At 38.4% G+C, this 22,857-nt stretch overlaps 1 protein-coding gene across 4 annotated transcripts in view; it reads right to left on the bottom strand.

The window, feature by feature from the left end:
* Positions 1-22,857, bottom strand: part of APP (amyloid beta precursor protein) — a 180,225-nt gene that overhangs the window by 25,222 nt on the left and 132,146 nt on the right. For all 4 annotated transcript variants that reach the window (XM_053969332.1, XM_053969349.1, XM_053969326.1 and 1 more), the window contains one exon: positions 4,930-5,151. In XM_053969332.1, the coding sequence (XP_053825307.1) occupies positions 4,930-5,151 (222 nt within the window). The remainder of the gene's footprint in view (positions 1-4,929; positions 5,152-22,857) is intronic.

Raw genomic sequence — 22,857 nt, 5'->3', positions numbered from 1 at the left:
TTAAGAATGAAAAGGAAGGGAAGTTCTCTTCTTTTTCCTGCTTTTGGAAAGGTGGCTGGTGGGGGGCTGGTGGGACCCTGGCATGGCTGCTGAGATCCTGTCGGCCCCAGCATGGTCCGGCCACCAAGATCCCGCTGGGGGGGCCATCCCAGCACCGCCGAGCCATGTGGCCGCCACCATCGTGGCAGCTTTTCTTTTTTCAGCATCCTGTGGAGTGGAGCCGACAGCCAATGTGGCTTGTGCACTGCCAGGGAGATCACATGATGCACAATGAGCATTTTCCCCGATTTGAGGAGCCTGGTTAAGATCTACCTTTCAGCTTTGTAGAACTCCACTTGAGAACAGATGAACTTACGGACACCAATCTTCTCCCGAGTCGGAGCAAAGGGAAAGTGGCGACATGTGAGAAGAACAACATAGCGATACCCAGTCGGTTCAGAAGGAAGAAGGAAATGCTCCGAGCATCGGAGCTGAAAATCTTCTGTAAGCAATGATGAGGATTGTAATACAACAAACTGTTTCCCAGTAATTCATGAAGCGTATGGGGGGATGTAGCGTTCACCCGCAGCCCATGAGAACTGGAGAATGTAGATGTTGAAAAGTTGTGATCTGACTTGAGTAAAGAGACAGAGAGAACTTTTGCTTTCAGAGATAGAAAAAGAAGACCCTTTGGTCTTATACTAGAACAGTTCATCCTTAAAAACTGTACCCTGCAAGCTGAAATGGCCCACAAAAGCAGTTGTGGGAAGACTGCAAGACACAGGAGGGATTTCACGATGCAAACAGGGTTTTTCCAGGCGGACCGTTAGCTGTGAAAATAGGAACCATGTTGGAAGAGTTCACAGGGAGCTGTTTCCTGTGGGAAGGACTCCATGGCAGGGGAGACTCCTCTCCCAGAGTGAACTGAAGAAAGATTCTTTTTAGAAGTGATAAACTGACTGAGAATCCCAAGTCTCTTTGCATTGTCAGTGGGAAGGAAAGAAGGGCTGGGGGGAGAAAAGGTGTTCTAAAGGTTTATTTTAGCTCTTACCATTTTTATTTTACTACTTTTAATAAAGTTTCTTTATACCTTTTGAAGTTTTAAGCCTGTCTTGCCCTAAAGTCTCTTCTCCTAAAGCTTTTCTCAATCCCATGAACTTTATTTTAACTGGTTTTTTTTTTCTCCTCCTCTGCTCAGTTATAGCAGAGGAAGATGAGTAGATGATTTCTGTGAGTGCACTGGCGTTTGGCCCATGGTCAAACCGCTACACCTCACCAGACCACATCATCACAACAGCTAATGAAGAGGGGAGAAATTTAAAGCTACTACAACATTTATCAATAATCAAAACTCAAATATGTACTGTATGTTATTATATAAAGTGCATTCATTTTGAAGCTCCAGAATTGTATTTCTCTAGAATATACTTCCATGTGCACAGAAATAAGACTGAAAATGCATTGTCCAAAGAGAGTCATGAAACTAAACTCATGATACATTGTTTATTTACACTGACTACTCAGGCTACATGGAGGCCACACATTCCCACCTTTACCTAATACTAGTACATCTCAGAAGAGGAAGAGAGAACATGTTTACTTCTCTTTTCAAAAGTAAAAGTACATCAAAAACTGGTACAGACCAGCAGGAGAGGAGTGGTATATGATGTTCACCTATCAAGAACCTTGTTGAAGGGAGTAACTGAACAAATCATACGGATAACACAGTACATTTACAGGAATCTCACTTTAGATAAATAGTAGATATAGACATTAAGGCTCCCTGTAACCTGCAAGCTAAAACACAAAGGTTAAGCCACGAAACCCAGTTAGTCACTGGCAAAATGACCAGAGGGCTTGGCAGTGTCAGAGCTTCACAGCTGTTGGGGGTTTGTTGGGGGTCACCTCTGAAGATGCATTTTGCATTGGTGAAGTACAATTTCCTGATATTTTTCATGGTCCCTCTGTACAATTCTCAGAAAGTGTTTTCTTTGTTAACCTAATTTGTGTCGCAGCATGTTGGACATCTATACAGTATATACTACATGCTGCTTCAGATTAACTCCTGTCAACATTTCCAGGGACACTACTTCAGGGGAAAACAAATGAGAATATACTTGCAGAAAATACTGAGTTATGCTAGACTTTCAAAGTCTATTTATTTTTAGACTATTTTTCACTTACTAGTCAGTAAAAGCAGTTCTAGGAAAATAAACTATTTGCATAAAACCTGTTCTTAAATACATGCAGTTTACATTGGGGAAATTTCAAATGGAATTATGAAACTTTAAGATTACATGGCAACATACTGATCCAATACATTATTAATATCTCTGGGTGAAACCTGAGATTAGATCATGGCCATGGAAGGAAACAGGCATGGGAACTAATAGTAACAAAAAATGTTAGGGGGAAGGGGTGTGATATTTTAACTTCATCAGTTCATCAGAGGGAGAAAAAAAGGAGGAGAATAGTATGTCAATTGTTATTAACTTTTTGCTACTTCCAAACCATTTTATAAGAAGACAGAAACATACTTTTGGAAGCAAGGTAGACAAAGCCTAAAGTAAGACCACTGTCAAAGAAGAAAACAGGCATGGGAAGTGAAGACAAATGGCACAGTCAGTCCTGGGGTTCTGGAACAACGAGGTGGGAGACAAACACAAAGGAAAAAAACAAAGCTGTGAAATTCCTCTTTGTTGCTATGGACAAAGGTATAGAAATGGTCTCTAAAGAAAGAAGGTATTCTTGGCATGATCACATTAAGAACGTTGTGGTTTGGCTAGAGGACAGAGAATTATAAGGGGAAACAGGAAAGACTTGAAGAGGTTTAAGTCACCAAATTATTTCCACTTCTAACTGTACATACTTGAACAATTATAATGGTTGGCCTAACTGAACTGACTGTTGCAATAAGTTCATGACAAATACAATACAATCCTGGTATAAAAAACCAAAACTAAACCCCAACAACTTGGAGACATGAAAGAATAAGTGCTGCAACAAACCATATACTGCATTAAAACAAACAGGCCTAATAATTAAGAATGGTATTCCAGGCAGGAGAGTTTTATTTCTTATTTGCTGCCATACATTTTAAAAGGAGAACCATGCTCAGTATAGTTGCCTATGGGAATTCAGTGTCACTTTGAAGTACCTTTCATAATTAGATCCTGAGCTTAGACAGGTTTCTGAAGGAAAAATACACTTGTGTGATTAAACTATGGGTATGTCTGAGGGTGCATGTCTACCTAATAACTTCTAAACCTGGTGACTGAAATCAATATATTTTGGAAGCTAGGAAGAAAGACATCAAAAACAATTAATCCCCACCATGTTTTATGAAAGCAGGCAACAGTTATAGAAACTGATGCCTCGGATACCTCAGCTACGGAAAAAAATGGAGCAAGAGCTGCAATTGAAAATTCCTGCAGGACAGACATGAGCTAGACTGTGACTGCTCCTGGCAGACAGCCTTGATACATGTGCTAGGGTTAGAGCAAGCTGCAGCTCCTTCCCCAGGAAAATGAGGTTCAGCCTGCCAGCCTGTGAACCATCTGTACCCCTTGCCAGTGCCTGACGTGTTCCAGCCAGCTGCTCTCACTGCCTGGCATGCCACTTGGCTGTAAGTGCCCTTCAGACACAGCTGGAGTCCTTGTCACAATCTCCTGCCTTCTGGTTCTTCTGCCAGGGGGTCTGTTGAGTTTGCTCTGACTCTGCTCTTTTACTTTGTCCCTAACTTGCAGTGCTGACTGACTGGTACTCTGATTTTAGCCCTATTACTGACCAGCCTCTCCACTTCCTCTCAATTCTGCTAAGTATCTGCCTCACTGACCTTTGTGCAGGTCTTTTCTTTTGCCTGATGCTAGGCTTCTCTGACTCCATGGGACAAAATTCGATTGAAAATCTATATCTGATTCCACTGATTTCATCTGGCACCAACACCAGACCTAGCAAGTCCATGCCCCACACACCCAATTGCTCACAGTCACTCACATACCGTGCTGGAATGTGACTAACTGCGTGAGGATGATCTCAGAACTCTTTCTGAGAGCAGGTACAACCTAAGCCAGTGGTTTCAAAAGACTTGTGGAGAATATTAATGTCTGTGCAGTTCAGCTACAAATCACAGATTTGCCTGAGAAGACTTCTGCAGTTCCAGGCTCTGTATGTACTGTGGCTTTGCAGTATCAAACTTTTACTGATGTGATTAACTTAGCACTAGTAACAGAGCAGTTGAAGAAAGGAAAACAAAGTCAAGAGGAGGAACTTGAATGACATAACCGAAGTCCCTCAGGTTTCTGATTTATTGGCTCCAGCACCTAAGTGAGCTACCAATTCCAGATTCTACATGGATTATTCAAGTAGCATGCAGTCACTCCATTGAAGTAGTCCATGAACAATATATAATACTCCTCAGGAAAAACATTTTCACTAGCCAAGTTGTACTGATGTGCATGTAGGAACATTTCTGTAGTACATTCCAAACAACTGGTGTAGGGAGTGAAATAACATTATCTGTCTGCTCGGATTATGCTGGAACTGTAATAATTTTCATGCTAGCAAATAAAAAGCTCTACCTTAAATAAAACACTCATTTCATCATGGCACAAATCTAACAACTTATCTATCTCCCTTCAGTCATTGTCATGTATCTTGTAAGACTGTTACTCATAATCTTCTAGACTTTATTATGGTTTGCTTCTGAAGGCAAGTAAGCTCAACTCTGAAATTTATTGTGTGTCTAAATGACAGATTTTAGTCAGGACTTTCTATTCCATCAAAGAGACACAACTGACACAGCAGACCAGTTCCAAATGTACATTTCAGAACCTCTATCCCACTTACACTTACTTATAAGAAAAATATTAATTTTCAGGGAATAATATGAACAAAAACCACAAAGCTCAGCTCAGAAAGTTCTGTGGTTTCTCCCCCTGTTGTAATTACCTTCATTTTCAGTATTGGCTGGAACAGAATCAACTCCAAAGGGATGCCATGGCTGAAGATCATCTAGGCTGAAGTCTCCATCCACTGGAAGAAGTTCAACTGTAGTCTTCGTTTCCGTCAATGAAGGCATAAGAGCATCATTTCCATAGCTGATTCTGGGTTCGCTGATCATGTTGGCCAAAACATCATCAGAGTAGTTTTGTTCTTTCTGAAGTAATTCATCTGCAAGGAAATTTCAATGCAGAAACTATCTGAAAGAGCCAGCATATCTAAGGACCTGTTTTCAATGCTACTCAAGTAAGATTTCACTGTTGTGAGATTGTTTTCCTACAATAAATAAAAACATTAAGGCTTGGAATAGTCAAAACCCCACGATAAGCACTGCAGCTAAGGCATTTTTTGAAACATCAACCACAATTGCTTTGTACTGTTTCCTACCCACATTTCCACCACATAACAGATCATAGGTCTGTGCTATATACATTCCTTGGCTCTTCCCAACCACTTTGAAAGGAAGCACAAAACAATGCCCTTCAACTCAACATGCTGCTGTAAGTCAACTGGCGAGAGATCCACAGGAAGGAATGCCTTTGTAATTTCTCCTTCCTCTTAAATGCTCACTGGCAAAGCTCATCACAACTCTTAAATCCTAAATCTCCACAACTGTATTAAATTTGGTTTACTATAACACATCAAATCTGAAGAAACATTTGATTTTTTTTAACATATATAACTTCATCATAACACTGTTAAAAGTTCTTTGTTAAAAAGCAGTAGTAGACATTTAGTAGTAGTAGTAGTAGTAGTAGTAGTAATAGTAGCAGCAGCAGGCAAATTATTTTACAAGCTACCAGCACCTAAAGCTACACAGTATTATCTATGCTGTGGAGTTTTTTTCTTGAAGCAAGGTGAGAACAATCAAAGCACTTTTCAGTTTGATCAGGTGTATAGGACAAACTTTTCAACCCCATGTTAAAAATAAGCTCAGAGGTTGCGTGTGCTTCATTATTCCTACTCCCTTCTCCATCCAAGTTCCTCTACTCTCAGCACAGGAAAGACATGGACTTGTTGGAGTGAGTCCAGAGGGCCATGGAGTTGATCAGAAGGCTGAAGTACCTCTGCTATGAAGACAGGCTGAGATACCTGGGGCTGTTCAGCCTGAAGAAGAGAAAAGGTCCTAGAAGTCCTTACTGTGGCCTTTCAATATTTAGAGGGGGCCTATAAGAAAGAAGGGCCAAACTTGTTATCAGGGCCTTTAGCAATAGGACATCGGGTGATGGTTTTTAACTGAAGGAGAGTAAATTTATGTAAGATATAAGAAAGAAATTTTTTACAAGGAGTGTGGTGGTACATGCCCTGTACCTGGCATCATTCAAGGCCAGGCTGGACAAAGCTCTGACCAAGCTGATCTAGTTGAAGATGTCCTTGCTCATTGCAGAGAGGGCTGGACTAGCTGACCTTTAAAGGTCCCTTCCTACCAAAACTATTCTACAATTCCATTCTTGATCCCTCCTGCTTCACTGACATCTCTTTTTGTAGGAAAAACATACTATTTGCAAGTATTTTGAGGGAACCTGCTGCACAAGAGCACATTCAAGCAAGAAATTGCAATGCAGACCAATAATTGCTAATAAGGCACCAATAGCAAGCAAGTGCCACAGAGCTAAATAGTTCATAATAGGAGACTGTAGTAGAGTGCAAGTGACCACATGAAAACACACATGGCAGCTGATGATACAACAGCTTTTATTAGGACTGTCTTCTCTGCACTTCATTAAGAACGCCCTGACTGTCACTACTTCACACCCACATCTCTACCATGTAGCAACTCAGGGACATGAATCACCACTCTGCTGCTAAACCCTTTATGCCACTCCATAGGGGCTCACTCATTTCCTAGTAATATCAGTGAAGAAGGGCATCTAAGTTTCTATACACACCACAGTTTTAGAAAACCTCAGCAAAATCTATTGGATGTTATGTTTCTCCCAGCTTTACACCATGAAGCTTCATACCACAGAAGTACAATGTAAGCATGCAGCACCCTCAGAAAGGACCCTTACCACCTCAGCTTTAGAGGTGCCACTGCTTCAGTGCCTATATCAATGATGCAGTAGGGCTCTGCTCCGTAATTCATCTCCCAAAAGCCACCTTGAGATAGCTGACAAAATTCTCTGCTACCCTATTCACATAATACTGAATTCAGGACATCAAAAATAAAAAGAATGTTGCAACCTCAGCTCTGGGGCAAACACGGGTTCTGAATCTTACAAAATAATCTTTTAAAATAAATTTTCCAGTTTAAACAGTAATTACTTGAGCAGATGGTAAGACTAATGTGAATACAAAATTTAATTCTGTGATTTAATTTGCCCATTAAAATGACTTACTAGGACAGTACAGAAAGCTTATGTCAATCACACTGAATTGTTTTTTTTTTATGTTCATTTTACTGAAACCAGTACTATTTTATGACACCTACTAAATCTTTAGCATAGAAGTTAAATCTGATTTTGTCTCCAAACTGCACTTACACTACTCTTTTTTCAAATTAAACCACATCCTTTCATCAGAAGAGACAAGTGAAGCACCTTGATATTCAGAGCAGACATTATCACATAACATGTTAATTTTCATTAGATATGGATGAAAATACTTTACAAAAAAGAGCTGGATTTTAGTGGCCTGAGGGAGGAGTCTGGTGTCTATGTACCTTGCAGGGTGCCACAGATGATTGCAGCTGAGAACACTACTACCGTATCATCATGGACCACACGAGAGAGTGTTACAGTACTTAGCATCTTTGTGAACACAGACCTTTCAAAACCTGGGCATTGGAATGGTTTTGGGGCACAGCTCCCCTTGTTCCCGCTGTTCTCCCCATCCCCAGAGGATGCTGTGGGGCAACTGTAGAGACCTGGAGCTCAGGCAGCAGTGGCAGGGGATGGTGCTGGAGGAGCTGTGCCCCAGCCACTCCTTTGCCGTGGGCAGTGCCTGTCCTGTAAAACTCCTGTCCATGCTCTGCTGCCAACACACCCAGTGTCACCTGCAGACAGTTTCTGCCCTTGGAAAGGGACAAATGGTGCACAGAGGGGAAAGATGGACCTGAGCTCTGGCACTGGAGGAGCAGCACCAGGACTGCTACAGAACTCAGAAGAGGCCACAGTGCAGGCATGGCTGGGCCTGTCAGGCTGACAGAGAGCTCCCATCATGATACCATCATTATACCCAAATTTCTGGGGCTGGGAGTGTTCACACACAGTTTCTCTCAAGGCTGCCCAAGTGGGAGCACATCGTTGCCAGCTCCATTGTTTTCCACTCAGCTGTGGTGTACAGCATGGAGAGGACCTGCACAATAGCTCAAGTGAAGCAGACAGATATTACAACCAGCAGATTATGATCACATCCATTTTACAAGCAGGGAAACAATGGCCACATGAGTCAAGCCCATCTGACAGGATGAATCAGACACTGAATGACAGTGAGAAATTGGAAGTGCCTGGCATAGAAACTGCTGGAATCCATCACACTGAGGCAGCTGTGTCTGCATTGAGTAAATGATTCACAAACAATTGCTTCAATCGTTAAACTGCTAAAAAAAGTTTGCTTTAGGATTTCCAGTTATTGATACTACTGGCAAAGTCCAAGATCAATTTTTCAGGGCTGATTTTGTTCCAAGTATCGATGGCTACTTGAACCATCAGTTACGCTAATGGAAAGCCATACATCTATTCATCGACACAGTACTTCCTCCATCTGCAGCTGCCAACTCAATTCCCCCACCGTGCAAAAGACAAATCCCTAAATAAGCAGGGAGTACAGACACAGCTAGAGGCTAGGATGTGCATTCAAGACTGTTTCAGGGGTTTTATTTGTACTATGAATATCTTATCATTAGGTGCTGAAAATAGATCCTAGGTTGCTCCTCAAAATTTCATCTCACATCAAACCAACAGGACAAAAACACTCTGAGAATTTTTCTATAATAAATGATTTTTACTTGGCTTATTATCTCCTTGTAGCATTCTGCTAAGCCTGGCCATTGAGAAATATAAAGAGGATGGCAAATCTTTCTGTCTCTCTGAGAGCATGTGCTCAAAAGCAACCATGACCTTAGGAAAAGACCACACCCAGTTGGTACCTCAGACCTCCCACTAGGTCTGAATTTGGTGTGAGGGCACACAATTGCTGCTTTTCCTCCAGACACTCAAAATTCTCCTTCAGGCACCTAAATGTTTTCTTTCTCAGGATGAGAGACAGGTTCACTTCTAGTATTTTAATAAGATGCTTCTTGAACTTCTCATAACATCTAAGCAGGTTTCACTAATTCTTGGACTCACTGCATGCCTCCTCATGGGTCAATACTCCTCAATAACATCATCTAGAAAAATTGAAGTGAAATATGTTTGGGGAACTAGATAAAAGTGCAATACCACTCCAAACTACTTTCAAGACTATTCTCTTATCCCACAAAGAGGCAAATGGAGCCAAAAGCAAAGAAAAAACTGAAGAAATAAAATTTACTACAGAATCTTCTGGTAGATACTGTATTGTTAAAAGCTATTTGTCTACAATGCCCCAAGACCACAGTTCTATTTGCAAATCTTTGCAAATAGCACTGCGTTAGAAAAAACATCCTGACAAATCCCAACAAAGTTGATGGAGTCTTGAAGTGGCAAAACCCATGTTATGTTAAAACCTTATCTAATTTTACTGTCACACAACATTTTTTCCAATGTTGAACTCTGGGACATACTTCCCAGCCCTTAACTGGCGCAGCTATAATGACAAGAATTTCATATGGAACAGCTTCTCTTGCTGTCCTGGAGTGCCCACAACCCATTAGCTATCTTTCAAACCATAATTTTTATTTCGTTCATAGTTTGTTTAAAATTTCAAAAAATAATTTTAACATTTGTTTATTGTGTTTTCAAGGAGCCTACTTACTAGATGAAAAGCTCTGCAATCACTGTTATGTGCCAAAACTATTGAATTTAGTTGAAAAGCAGCCTTAAAATTGGCAATTGTAATTGTGGAGTTCTAGGAAACAACTTCGTAAACCAGATTAGAAATGAAGTGTACCCAAAACACCTCTAATTTGGACTAGTTAAAATACCACCAAATTATATGCCATAGTTTTGACCCAACATCACACTTCCTTTGTAAGATGCCATTTACAAAGTAGAATATATATTTGATCTAACAGAGATGGGCTTGGAATCAGCTCAAATTAAGTCATACAAATGCAGAGTCTTATTGCCTCACTTATCATCAGTGGCCATTCAGTGTGAACTGAACATGTGTTTTTCCCAAAGTTACTTGCTTTTGAGCATGTGCTTTCAAAATGACAAAACTAGTAAGTGACAGCAACCTCCCTATTCTTCTTAACAGCAGAAATTTCAGAGCAATTGAGTCACACCAACAGCTTCATTTGTACTGGCACACATACTGCCTTAACCCAGTCTGAAGGCAGCTTAAATCATGCACATGCACATGCACATGCACATGTATGTCACAATTAGGATTCACTAAGAACACCAACACAATAATTTATTACAGCACATGTGGCAAGAGGTAACATGTTTAACTCCAGCTTTCAATTGTATGCTTACTTTATGGGCTAATTCAATGTTATCTTCTAAAGCAGTTGCACTGATGTAATGCAGTCAGGTTGGAACCGACTTTGAGTGTCTGTATCTTGTCAGCTGTATGAATCAAAACTCTCCCAAACTGGTAAATATGAAAACTAGATCTCCTGTGCCTTACCACAAAGAGGGAAGCTTCATTGAATTTCAAGTATTTTGTTATTTTTAGGTGTTTTGCTGAATCAAACACTGTATGATCATGATGTTGCATACTGCCACAAGTTGTAATTATAACATTATCAAGCTACAAAACACAGTTCTGTGGTATTCAGTGCTGAACTAATTCATTTGTATAGTACAAATCAAATATAATGTAGAGAGACTGATGAGAATGTTATTGAAAGTGAACTGCCTGCTGGAGAGTGGAGAAGTGCCTTTGTTGCCTGCATGCTTTGAGGATGATGAAAGAGGAGTGATATGGTAGATCATTCCTGTGAAATACTGGAAATAAGCCCAACCTTCAGTGCTCAGATCCATACTGACAGAGAAATGTGACCACACCACCAGATCTAAGTTTTCTTCTCACCTCCTCGACAGCCTGTGAAATTATGCCACAGGTCTTTTTGTCTGGAAATTCTTTCAGTGCAATGTGTCTCTGCCTCATGGCTAAAGGGAGACAGAAAGAGCAAGAACCATGGAAAAAAGCATTTCATAGTTCTTATTTCCTGTCCTTCAGAAATACCACCACTAGGTAAGAGCAAATAGCAGCCAAAACCCTCCACATTTCAGAAATTTCCTATGTGTATGAAAACCTTGATCAATAAGTTGAAAAGAGTTTGCCCTTTTCAAATTCTCAGAAAATGAACATTAAAGTATCATGAAACAGTTGACCTAAAATATTTTTTCTAGAAGTTAATAAGAGAATAAGCATCCCATAGCCTTAGACAACACCTTGATGGCTAAGAAAACCTAAATTCAGAAAAAAAAAGAAAACCTAACTTTAGACAAAAAAGAAAACCTAACTTTAGAAAAAATACATATTTGAACTTGAGAATAGCTGCAATAATTAGAACCATGCTAAAAAGAGCACGCTTCTACTAAATTAAAAAAAAAAATCACAACTTAAGCACTTCCATTTCTTTCCCATTTCTTGCTCCTTCTATTTCAGCACATGTAGATTTTGCTGTTTCCTGAATCACATCATAAAAACAACCCAAGTGAGTTTCCTCCTGTCAGCTGGTACATGCAATAATGTTTCAGTTATATCTACCTTGTAGACATTTTGTCTTATATCATTAAAACCCCCAAAGATGTTCAACTAATATACAGAGACATTGTCCTTGTGCAGGTAAATCACAGGTTTTCTCGTACAGAAGAGTCTTTAAAGCTTGGGTAATCCAATTCAGGAAAACACTTACCACCAAGTAATGACTGATTTCAAAATGACCTTAGTGTCTTTTCCTTAGGGAAGGACTTCAATGCAAATTTAGTTTTGTACATGGCAATGCAATTACTGAGCACTCTGAGCAAAGCTTCACGACAATTTTCACACCACTTAATCAGCCTGCTATGAAACTCATGGTCTGAAATTTTGTCTAATTTTCCTAGAAGCCTGGTATGACACCCTTTGCCTTCAGTGACAGAAACTTAATAATACTACAGACCCGTAGTTATCTGACAACTACACAAACTATCTATTAACTAAAATTAAATCTCAACATATGGCTATAGCCAAGTGCACGTTAATAATTTTATTTGTATTTAACAGCCAGTCATCTGATTAATAACTGCATTTCCTCCCCACTTCAAAGCAGTGAAGCATTGAAGCTTGTGTCATCTCTGAGTTATTTAACAGATTAAAGATCCTGCTCTTCCCTTTCACAACATGCCTTTTTGCCAATTTCTGTTGTCTCTTTCCCTTCCTCTCATCCCCTCCTCATTCAATTTGGTTAAATTAGACAGGTCCTCTACAAGTAAGACATGGAAACAATCGAATATGAAGGTAGACAAAAAATATTAAAAAATACTTGGGGAAAAATTTGAATGGCAATTATACCATAATCCAGAACATACATTGTATATCATCATCCTGATCCACAGAAGGCACTGTGACAAACTCTCCAAGTTTAAATTTAAGTCCACGTTAAATTCCGAATTTACGTAACATCAAGTGCTTTAAAATAGGCTGAAGAGTCTAAATAAAAACAAATAAACACCCCGACAAATCATCACTGATATTACAGTCAGATGAATCAGCAATAATTACTCCTGTTTAGGCTTGTGTAAAGTAGAAAAAAGCCAAGTACCTTTCCCTCTTAAGTACCTGATAAAGCTTATAAGTGAAACTACTCGGTAAAAAACATTTATATGAAATATTGCTACAGAATTTTATTGTCTAATTTTCTGAGAATAAATTATCTACTTTATTTATAAATTATTTGTTGGTCTTATTTACTGATAAAAGTAATTATATTTACTTGCCAAACTTACAATACACAATACAATTTAAAACTGAAGTAGGACCTAAAACTACCACTTTCTGACACTTGAAAAAAGTCAGTTACCTATCATTTTCTACAAACACTTCTCAAGGTCAGATTGTGAATACCACAAACAACTTTTGATGTGTCATCTTGGAAGCACTCAATAAGCCATAAAAAAAAAAATCTGAACATTAACTTGTTGCACTGATGCTGTAAGACTTTAACTTTTGTATTTTTCATAGCCTGTACTGCATTAGTGTATATAGAGTGTTAGTTAATTCTCTTCATATTTTGGTCAAAGCAATCCTTCTAGGCCTGAGATCCAAGGACACCATCTGCCTCAGGTCCCAAAAAGTATAAACAATAGTGAATCGGGGGAGAGGGGAGCAAACTGAGGGAATATGACTTCATTACCTGAATCTGTAATCGGAGGATTAACACCTGATATGCTAATAGACCAAACTTATATCTGTCTGAAAAACTCGTGACCATCATCCATTTTGGGTGCAGCCCCTTGAGGAGGCTTCGTCTGCCCTTAATGTTCCTGAAGGCCCTTCATTTTATATATAAATATATATATATATATATACATATATATATATCTGCTTTTATCATTTTAACTTCGTCTGGCCTCTGTTTCTAGGTATGCCCGAAATAGGCATCTGCAGTTGCTACCCTTGGTCAAAAGAGATATTTTTAAATTTAACTCCAAATTTACAGAACTGAATTGTGCAGTGCTTGCTCCAGATAATAAGTATTTTCCCTATTTATTAACTGCAGTTTTAGCGTTTGATAGGTCAGATATATCCTAGGTTGCCAGAGTAATCTAAAGAGATGCATTTATTAAATTTACCAAATATATCTATGAAGTGGGATGAGGCCAGTTCTGATGCCTTTTATGCTGTTTTTCATATGCATGATCTAAAAGGAGGAAGCAGAACAGAGCAAGAACTGGAACCCTGCCCAGGCATCACTATTCAGAAAAACGCATTTTTCAGTGAAGTTGGGTATATGAGAATCACAGGCAGGAGGAAGCTGCATTGATGAAAGATCATTTGTAATCTCATGTACTTGGGAACTGACAGAACATTACTGCAACATCTCCATCAACCCAGCCATTCTGTAAAATCACATATCCTCTGTAATTTTTTCCTTTTTTATCCCAACAGTAACAACTTGCCAAAGAACACCACAGATACTCTTGGCCATAACAAACAGCTGCAAATTTTCCCTCTGCACTTCTGGAAAGCAAGCTATGCTTCAAACAAAATTTAGTACATCATTGGCATTAGAGGCTTATTTTGCTATCCCCCTCAGGATACCTGCCTACAGTGATCCAGTTCAGACTTCAGTGTTTAAATCCCTTTGGATATCAATTCCAGAGACTGACACACTAGTTCTGTAACATATTATATATAAAACTATATTACCTTGTGCTAATATAACCAGTCTGTAACTGGTTGCCAATGGAGACTTACAATTTGCCAGCAGGTAAGAATTGGGATGATTCCTTTGTTTCTTTCACAGTCCAAGACCTCCTACTGGGAATCTGATCTTAGAGTGAATCACACAGAATGACACAACTGTGCTTCCAAAACATGTTAACTAGGAAAAGAAAATCCATCATTCAACAGCACAAATGAAGCAGAAGATTTTGAAATGTCTGTGATCCCACAATTTTGGGCTGCTTCAATACTCGTGGACATTGACATAATGAACTTGATGTAAGATGACATATTTATGAAAAAAATTACACATGTATTCAGAGTATCAAAAAAATCTCCAATAGCTTAGTATAATGAGATTTCTGTACGCAGGCAACATTTTATAAAGCCAGAGCCTCCTCTCTGACTGGAGCTATGCATTTGAAAGTCACCTGCTCTCAGATCACATCTGAAAGCTGGACAACTGAAAGATGTTTTCAGGCTTTGGTTATCTATCCAAAAAAAAACCCAAAACAATGACATTTTAAATTTGGTACGTGATGAACTAACATATGAGTTCCTTAAAGCATAACACTAGAAGCAATTATCAGGAAATACTAATGAGAAAGGCTGAGAAGCCATTCTGCTTCATAAGACTAAAAGCAGATTTTAAAAAAAGTCTTTAAAAAGAACATGTTGGTTCAGGCTTTAAAAAGAACATGTTGGTAACACCACATGCTTTATCTGCATAATCTCAAAACAGAGTGCTTGGCTTTAGACTTTTCACTGAAAACACAAAAGAACAGGAAATCAATTCATTTAGATGTTTATGAGCAAATCTTATAGCTATAAGATTTCATCTGTAGCTATAAGATTTAATGCTTTTTAAAATCAAATATATCCAGTATACAGATTTAAAATAATATACACGCTCCTTTAAATACAACATTTTCATATAATTATAACCCTACTACTTGCAAAAACAAGGCTCTCCAAGACAAAATTTCCCAGTCTATTGTATTCATGCCACCAGAGAATGACTGGTGATTAAGAAGAAAATCCTGATTAAATCCACATGTATCCAATAAAATAAGAAAAAATAGGAAAGAATACAAGCAATAATTGGACAATTATTCAAAGTTTAATGCATTTTTTTCCATTGTGAACAAGGTAACTGTAGATTTTTCCAGAGGAGTATCAAAGGAAGTTGTTAAGTGGACACTGTCTCAGCCTCAACCTGTTGCCACTGTGAGCCCAGAGTGGTCTCATGATCATGAACTCTGTAGTGGGGTTGGCAACTTTCTATTAAAAGAGAAGTGTCTATGAAAAAATACTTCAGGCTAAAGTAATGGAAAGGTCACAGAATAAGGTCTTCATGAAGGATCTATCAATGCAGGGCAGAGTGCTGTCACCATCAGCTCCTGAAAAAAGCCAATGCAACACCTTTAAACCTCTCCTGCAAATAGATTAATTATTTAGAGTGAAAGATTTAAATATTCACCAAAATAGAAGATGCTCAGAAAATTTAAAAATTACTTAGTTGATAATTTACAGGTCCATGATTATTATCAGTTTTCAGTTCTAACACGTGGATCATGAGACCAGATTGTTTCGAGGTGCAAGTGAAACAGAACAGCATTATTCAAAGCAAAGGAAAATATTATCTTAATAAACTTAGTCACTTCTATTAACTTTTTAATCTGACTATATTTCTGAACTGGAAAACAAGATGTCCCATATATTTTCCTTAAGAAAAAGCCACCTCAATCCAAAGCCACCTGAAGTCATTTATCCTTTTCCCAGTATCTGTGCACCCTGGAGGAAGCTGGCTCTTTTACTGACTGAAGTCATGTTCACAATATTTATGAGATGGAAAGGCGGCTTGTGCACACAAAAATCAGGATTCTTGTCTTTTCTGGAGAACATTAGTGCCCATGATAGCACACAATAGCCCATTTAGCTAGAAAAGATGGGGAGGATATAGTACATTGCTAATGAAAGCACTTCAGAACATCAGTGTCAGTGATGTGCATTTATATCTATTTTAATCATCTACAATTCTCCACCTAATTTTCTTTGACAGTTAAATAATCTTGACAAAAAATGGAGATGCTTAGAGGAAGAAAATGTTGGATTTATTTCCAGATTTTTTTCCCTCTCTCCTGAAGAGAGAGGGACTACACTGAAGCAAAGGACATATCTTACTAGCAGACAGAGCTGAGTCTCTTAAAAAGGCTTTTTCACTGTGAGGGTGACCAAACACTGGCAATTGGCTCTGGGTGGCCTTGCTTTAGCAGAAGGAATGGAACAGATGTCCTCAGTCCTCCAGAGGTTCCGTCCAACCTCAGGCATTCTGTGCTTCTGTGACATTGGCTGATTCCCTACATAAATGTTATACATCACCTTGCTCCAACAAATGGCATCTTATTATTTATGGTATTTAAATAATTGTAAGAATATTTTATAGAGATAACGAAGTGGCAAAACGGATAGCTAAGTAAAGACCATAAGCTTGTGATGATTAAAGAAAAAAACACTTGGGAAAAAAAAAAGCTTCACAGTGTGTGTGTATATATATGTATATGAATTAGTCAAATGCTTTAAAAACCAATGTCCTTGGGTGGAAAAGGTCTTAATTGCTCATCAGGCACTCCACCTGGGCCATATGTCAATATTTAAGCATACAAAATCTGTATCAATGTTGCTGTGGAAAGTTTAACACAGAATTCATTTGCTTTTGTGGAAGGACTCTGCTATTTTTAACCACTGATGCAACAACATATATTTTGCTAGAATCCTAACAAACCATCTTTTTGACTGAATGCTACAGGCCTTCAAGGGAGAATATTAAAGGTAAATAACCACTTCACAGAAAATTCAAATTTTTTGTGGAAAGCTGAGGTTACTGGATACACATAAATATGTCAAATCAATTATGGGGAGAAAGCACAGGCATAGTTATGCTGGAAGTCACTTCAGCATACCTGTGCAAATACACATTCTCTGAAGGCTGCTTTTGACTGCTTGTTCCAGTTGCATTACACTTATGGGCACAAACCAGAAGGGCAGGAACATGGGCCTGTATGGTACAGCCCAGACACACCAAACAGGCTATTTAAAACAAGAAGTCAGGTTTTACAGAACCTTTGGAAAGATCTACATACTCTTGTCCTACTTCCACAAACTGTTTCAAGTTTGCTGAGAAGTTTCTCTGTGGTGTAGATATCAACAAATCTCAACGGAATACTTGCTGTCACAGAAAAATGTGCTAGCTTTAAAGAGATGAGGGTGTAAATTCAATACTTCTGCTTTGGCAGAGATGATGTTTCTTTGTATTCAATATTGAACACCCCCCTACACAGTACTAGCCAAGTGCCTGGGGCAATTTAAAAATAACAATTCCATTGATCTCCAGAATGGCAGAAAGTAAAAAACTGAACAGAAATTGTCCAACTTTCCCCAGCTGTGGGTTTTTGCAACTACTGCAAATACTCACTCTATTTACATTGTCTGGATGAAGCACATTCATCAACTAGTGCAAAATGCAACTGCCCTGATGATGAGCACCACTGGTGACTATTCACTATTTTTCTCTATGCCAGTTCACTGAACATGGTCTGTCTCAGTGCAGATAAATTGTGGAGTGCTAATTCATGTACCCATGCCTCAACAACACTGTTTTACTTTACCAGAAAAAAAAAAAAGGCATTATAAGCACTCTGATGCATGACATTATAGCATCAATCAGATGCTACCAGTATTTTTGCCTCTAGTTTTAGAGGAAGACTAGAACTGGTTCCTATTAAGCAACCTAGAGCTGCCACATCCACAAACAGAAATGAATTTCAAGAATTTTCTAGTCTAACACACTCAAAATGAGGTTTTTTTGAGGTAATTATTGTTCTTACTTGATATGAACTACACCATTCTGTGTGATCCCATTAAAATACTCTTGTAAACCTTTAAACAAGCTTTTGACACAGTCAGTGTAAGTCAGCTACCCTTTACTATTCTGATACCTTGACAGCATAACCCAGCTTCAAATAAAGGTTCAGAAATCCTAAGTATTGCTTCAACATCTATAACATTTTTGAAGGTGGAATTCATCCCATCAGAAAAATTTTAAAACAGAACAACAAGGAAGAGTTACAAAAAAAAAAGACACTGAGAAGTCCCATTGCAGTCTGACAGACATTACTAGTTACATATTCAAAACAGCATTTTAATGGAGAGGATCAAGAAAACAATCACAGGAGGAATAGCACCAAACAAGACAAGACCAGGAATTTGCTTTTGCAAAGCCTCCAAGAGCATATTTTGGTTTTGCAGTATCAGTCCCCAGACCACTCTGGCTGTGGTTTTGAACTGTCAGCCTGCAGCAAGAAAATAACATCATTAAACCTCTTAAGAAGGATACCACAGAATGATTTGAAACAGTATCCTCATTCAATTCATGTCAAGAAATGCAAGAAAGGCTGTGGATTGACTACAGGTCAAAATTACAAGCTAGAAACAAAGAATCAAAAATTAGTCTAACGAATGCTGAAAAACCAGAACCAGATGAGGTAGCGCTAGATTTGCCCTCCACTCAGATAAGTATTGGGCCTGATGACTAAAGAGGAAGTGTTAAAAGAAAGGAAGTCTTCAGACTTCTTGAGTCTGCAGCTGCTTCTAAAAACACTTACAAAAATCTTCAAAGGAACTTGCAAGGCAAATGTCAAGAGGCAAATGTCTCTTGTTTCAAATTTTGTCATTCTAAGTTGGAGCACACTAATGTTTAAAATAGCACCTGACCCACAGCACACTATATATATCTGAAAGCAGGCACTGATTTGGGGTCAGCCTGGGTTTGCCTTCTCTTCTAGGCAAGTAATGTGTGTGTGGCATCCAGAAAATGCTGCAGAAGAACAGGACAGGCAGAGTGGGACAGAATAATAAACTCATTACTGAATAATAAGCTCATAACTTAATGCTTCTGAGCTTAGGTACAATACTGCTGTGGTATTACTACAGTGCTTAATATTTCCTCAGTGGTGGGCTAGAAAAGTTGAAGCTGAGGACATCAATTTGGAAACAAGTAGCAAACACAGAATTAAAAATTCAGATCACTGCCGACCCACATGACTGATGCACAAAGCTCTGACGTAGTTTCTGATTCAGAAGCTATGCCTGCTGTGCCACTCTCAGCAATAAATTGCCTTTTACATAGATGGATAAGCAATCTAATCAAATAAGGATTTAAAGCAGGACGTGCTCAAAGGAACTGCTGATTTCTCTTAAGGCCTACTATAGCTTTTTCTGGGTTTCCATACATGTTAAATAGTATATGAGATTTATCAGAGGAAAAAGGTGAGTACAAATACCTAGACAGGCAAATAATCTGCTCAGATTTCCTTTTGTGCCACGCTCCGATTCATGGGGCATATTCCTGCTCATAAGAAACTCCATTTATCACCAAGAACTACATCAATTGCCAAGAGCGACCTGTTTTTTAGCACATTTGCCTCACTGTCCCTTGAGAAATCATTTGCAGCCAGAATACCAGTCTCCTATCCAAATGACCTGCTTATTCTTTCCAAGCTTTGTCAGAACAACCATGGTCAGGTGACCTCTTTTTGCAACTCGCAGACTGGCTCCTTTTCCTCTGCCCCAACATGAACAAGAGACAGCCAGCAATATCCTTCCTCACACATCTGGAATTTGCTGCTACATTACAGTGCCTGAAACCCTTATGGGGCATTTGCACATTACACATTGGCCAGATGCTTAGGATGAAAGCCCTCACTTAATTTAAGTGCCGTTTTCTACCCTCTGGAGTGCTGTGAGTCTTCCAACTATCTATATGCTTCTATGACACCCATGGTTAAAGCCAGTGGACATCAGCTGGTGATGGACACCTGCAGGGAAGGACTATAAATCTGTTAAATTTTACCCTAAATTCCTACCATCATCTTTGCTGGACTAAAGAAAATAAAAAGAAAAGGCTGCTCTTAAAAGGTATAAAAGCCTGTTTTAAGCATAGAAGCTGGATTTTTTATTTTGGATTTTGCACATTAAAAAAATGGCTGTAAGCCTGCCTTTTAAGGTAGAAACTTAAAACATAGTCTGTATTTTAAGGAAACTCTAAATGTCCAACAGTTAGACTGTGATTTATCTGATTAACTGTGCAAAAATAGGTCATAATATTTTTAGCAATAGGAAAAATTGAGTGAAAAACAGAACAACATTTTATGTAAGAAGAATTAGACCCATGGGACAAATTCATAGCAAACTAGATCTCATTTGTATTGCTGCTTATAGAGCTACTTGTTTGATTCAGGGAAAAACTACCTTTGTCAGAGCTCAGTTATCTAAAGTAAAGATTATCCATTCCTCAAGGTAAAAACTTTTCATTAAGAACTCTACAGCAGAGTGGAACTAGAAACTAAAACTATAATTGAGAAAGAAAATTAAATAAAAATATTTTCAACCATGTCTCCTTATATGTAATTTATTAGTCAGACACTCTGTGTGAGATGTTCTTACCTAATTTTTTTTTAATTTTATACTGACTCAGAATTTCTAAGTCAATGGTTCCAACAAAAGGTATTTAATCAAACATCTGTCTTTTTAATGAGACTTGTAATATTTCTTGGGAATGTTACAAAGTGAAGTTTTATTAGAAGTTTACTTCTCCACAGATTTTGCAACTGTAATAGATGTCCTTTTCCATGGGTTTAAGAAGAGTACAGAGACTAAGAAATTCAGTAATTTCAGAAGATAATTTGATACAGGCTGATCAGAGCTAGAAGGCTCAAAGCTAGAAGGATACTGTCTTCTTGAACACATGGGAATGAGCTCCACAAACTTTCATTAAAACCAACATGTAAAACAAAGTATACAGACAACATTATCAACAAGAAGAACATTGATACTGAAAGACATTGCATTATGGAAAACTATTTTATCTAGATCTGATATTTTACCCAGAAAAGATAGTAGTTTAATTTGTGCTGCTTAGTAACTCCCAATTATGAGAACTTTGTTTTAATTGCTTTAAACTTTGCAATGCATTGAATAGTTTTTAGCACAGCCTAAACCACAAAATGAAAAAAAAAAAAATCAAGGTAAGGAAAAACTTTTCAAGAGACTGCAACAAACATTTTCTTTGTGATTTCTTAGCTGCTCTCAACTTATTAGGAAATAACACCTTACTAATTTTAGGTTCTTTTTTGCCCCTAAAAATTAGTATTACATTTGAGATTAGGAGTCAGATCCTTGTAAACCACTCAGCAGTTACTAGACTTTTGGTCTCATGCCACTTCAAAGATTCTGAAATTCTTGTTCCACTTCAGTACATAGAAAGGAGAAAAAAATTTACAGGAATGTCCTCAGCAACAAGCATTAACATTACCAAGAATAGAAGAAATTGAAATTTGAAGCAAAAACCCCAAGGGAATAATAGCAGTGCAAAAAGAAAACTAACTGAGCATCTAAAAGACCTCACAGTACAGACATCTTTCCACAGAAATTATATACTTTCAAATTATCAATAAGATGTTGTTCCTCCCTGCATGACTCTACATCCACAGACTGAGAGTGTTGATTGTGCCTTATAATTGTGGAGCATAGGAACACACAGTTAAGGACAATTACTAACCAGTTATGGCTGCCTCCCAATCCCTTCCACTATTTCTTGATCTCATCTCCAGCCCTCTCAAGCAGAAGCTTGAGTTATCTCCGTCATAACTCATACTTTGGGCAAATTAATCCACCACTATTCCCTGTCCATCCCTCCCTGTGTCTTAAATGCATCCTAATCCTTACTGCAGTGGCATGCCTCCATCCCTCGTGTTTTGAAGAAATTGATTGAAACATAAACTTTAAGGAATTTAGAGATTTTAGAGGAGCTAAGATTTTAGTTACAGATAAGCCTTACTAGAGTTAATTAAAATAAAGGAGTAGGCCTTGATGAAGAGCTAGTAGTTAACTAATAATTGATTGCTTGTCAACACAATGTTTAGTTAGCTGGGTTTATAATGAAGAATATAGAAACTGACAAATAGCATTTAGGAACATAAGACAATTGTGTGCCTCCTCTGTTCTGAAACCAATTGAAGACAGGGAATGGGAGTTCTACCAAGAGTTCATTCGTCATATTTGCATTGAAAAGGTAGAAAGGTCAGAATGAGGAAGACTTCATTTACTTCCTCATTTTGGGACCCCTCCCCATGAAAGGGACAAACTACGCATGCTTAATAGCTTTTGGAATGATTAGCGTACAAAGCAAGGATTGGGATGTACTAAATTATGAATATGTATTTGTATTTTGGGTATTCAAAAGTTGTTTGGATAAAAGACTCTGTAATCATTTGAGAGGTGTGGTGTGTATTTGGGAGCTATCCCGCACGCTGTCCGGCGTCGCAATAAACATACACTTTCTAACTTTAAACTGTT

Source organism: Vidua macroura, chromosome 2 (assembly GCF_024509145.1).
Source record: "Vidua macroura isolate BioBank_ID:100142 chromosome 2, ASM2450914v1, whole genome shotgun sequence".
Taxonomy (NCBI): domain Eukaryota; kingdom Metazoa; phylum Chordata; class Aves; order Passeriformes; family Viduidae; genus Vidua; species Vidua macroura.
This window is presented reverse-complemented; position numbering and strand designations above follow the sequence as displayed.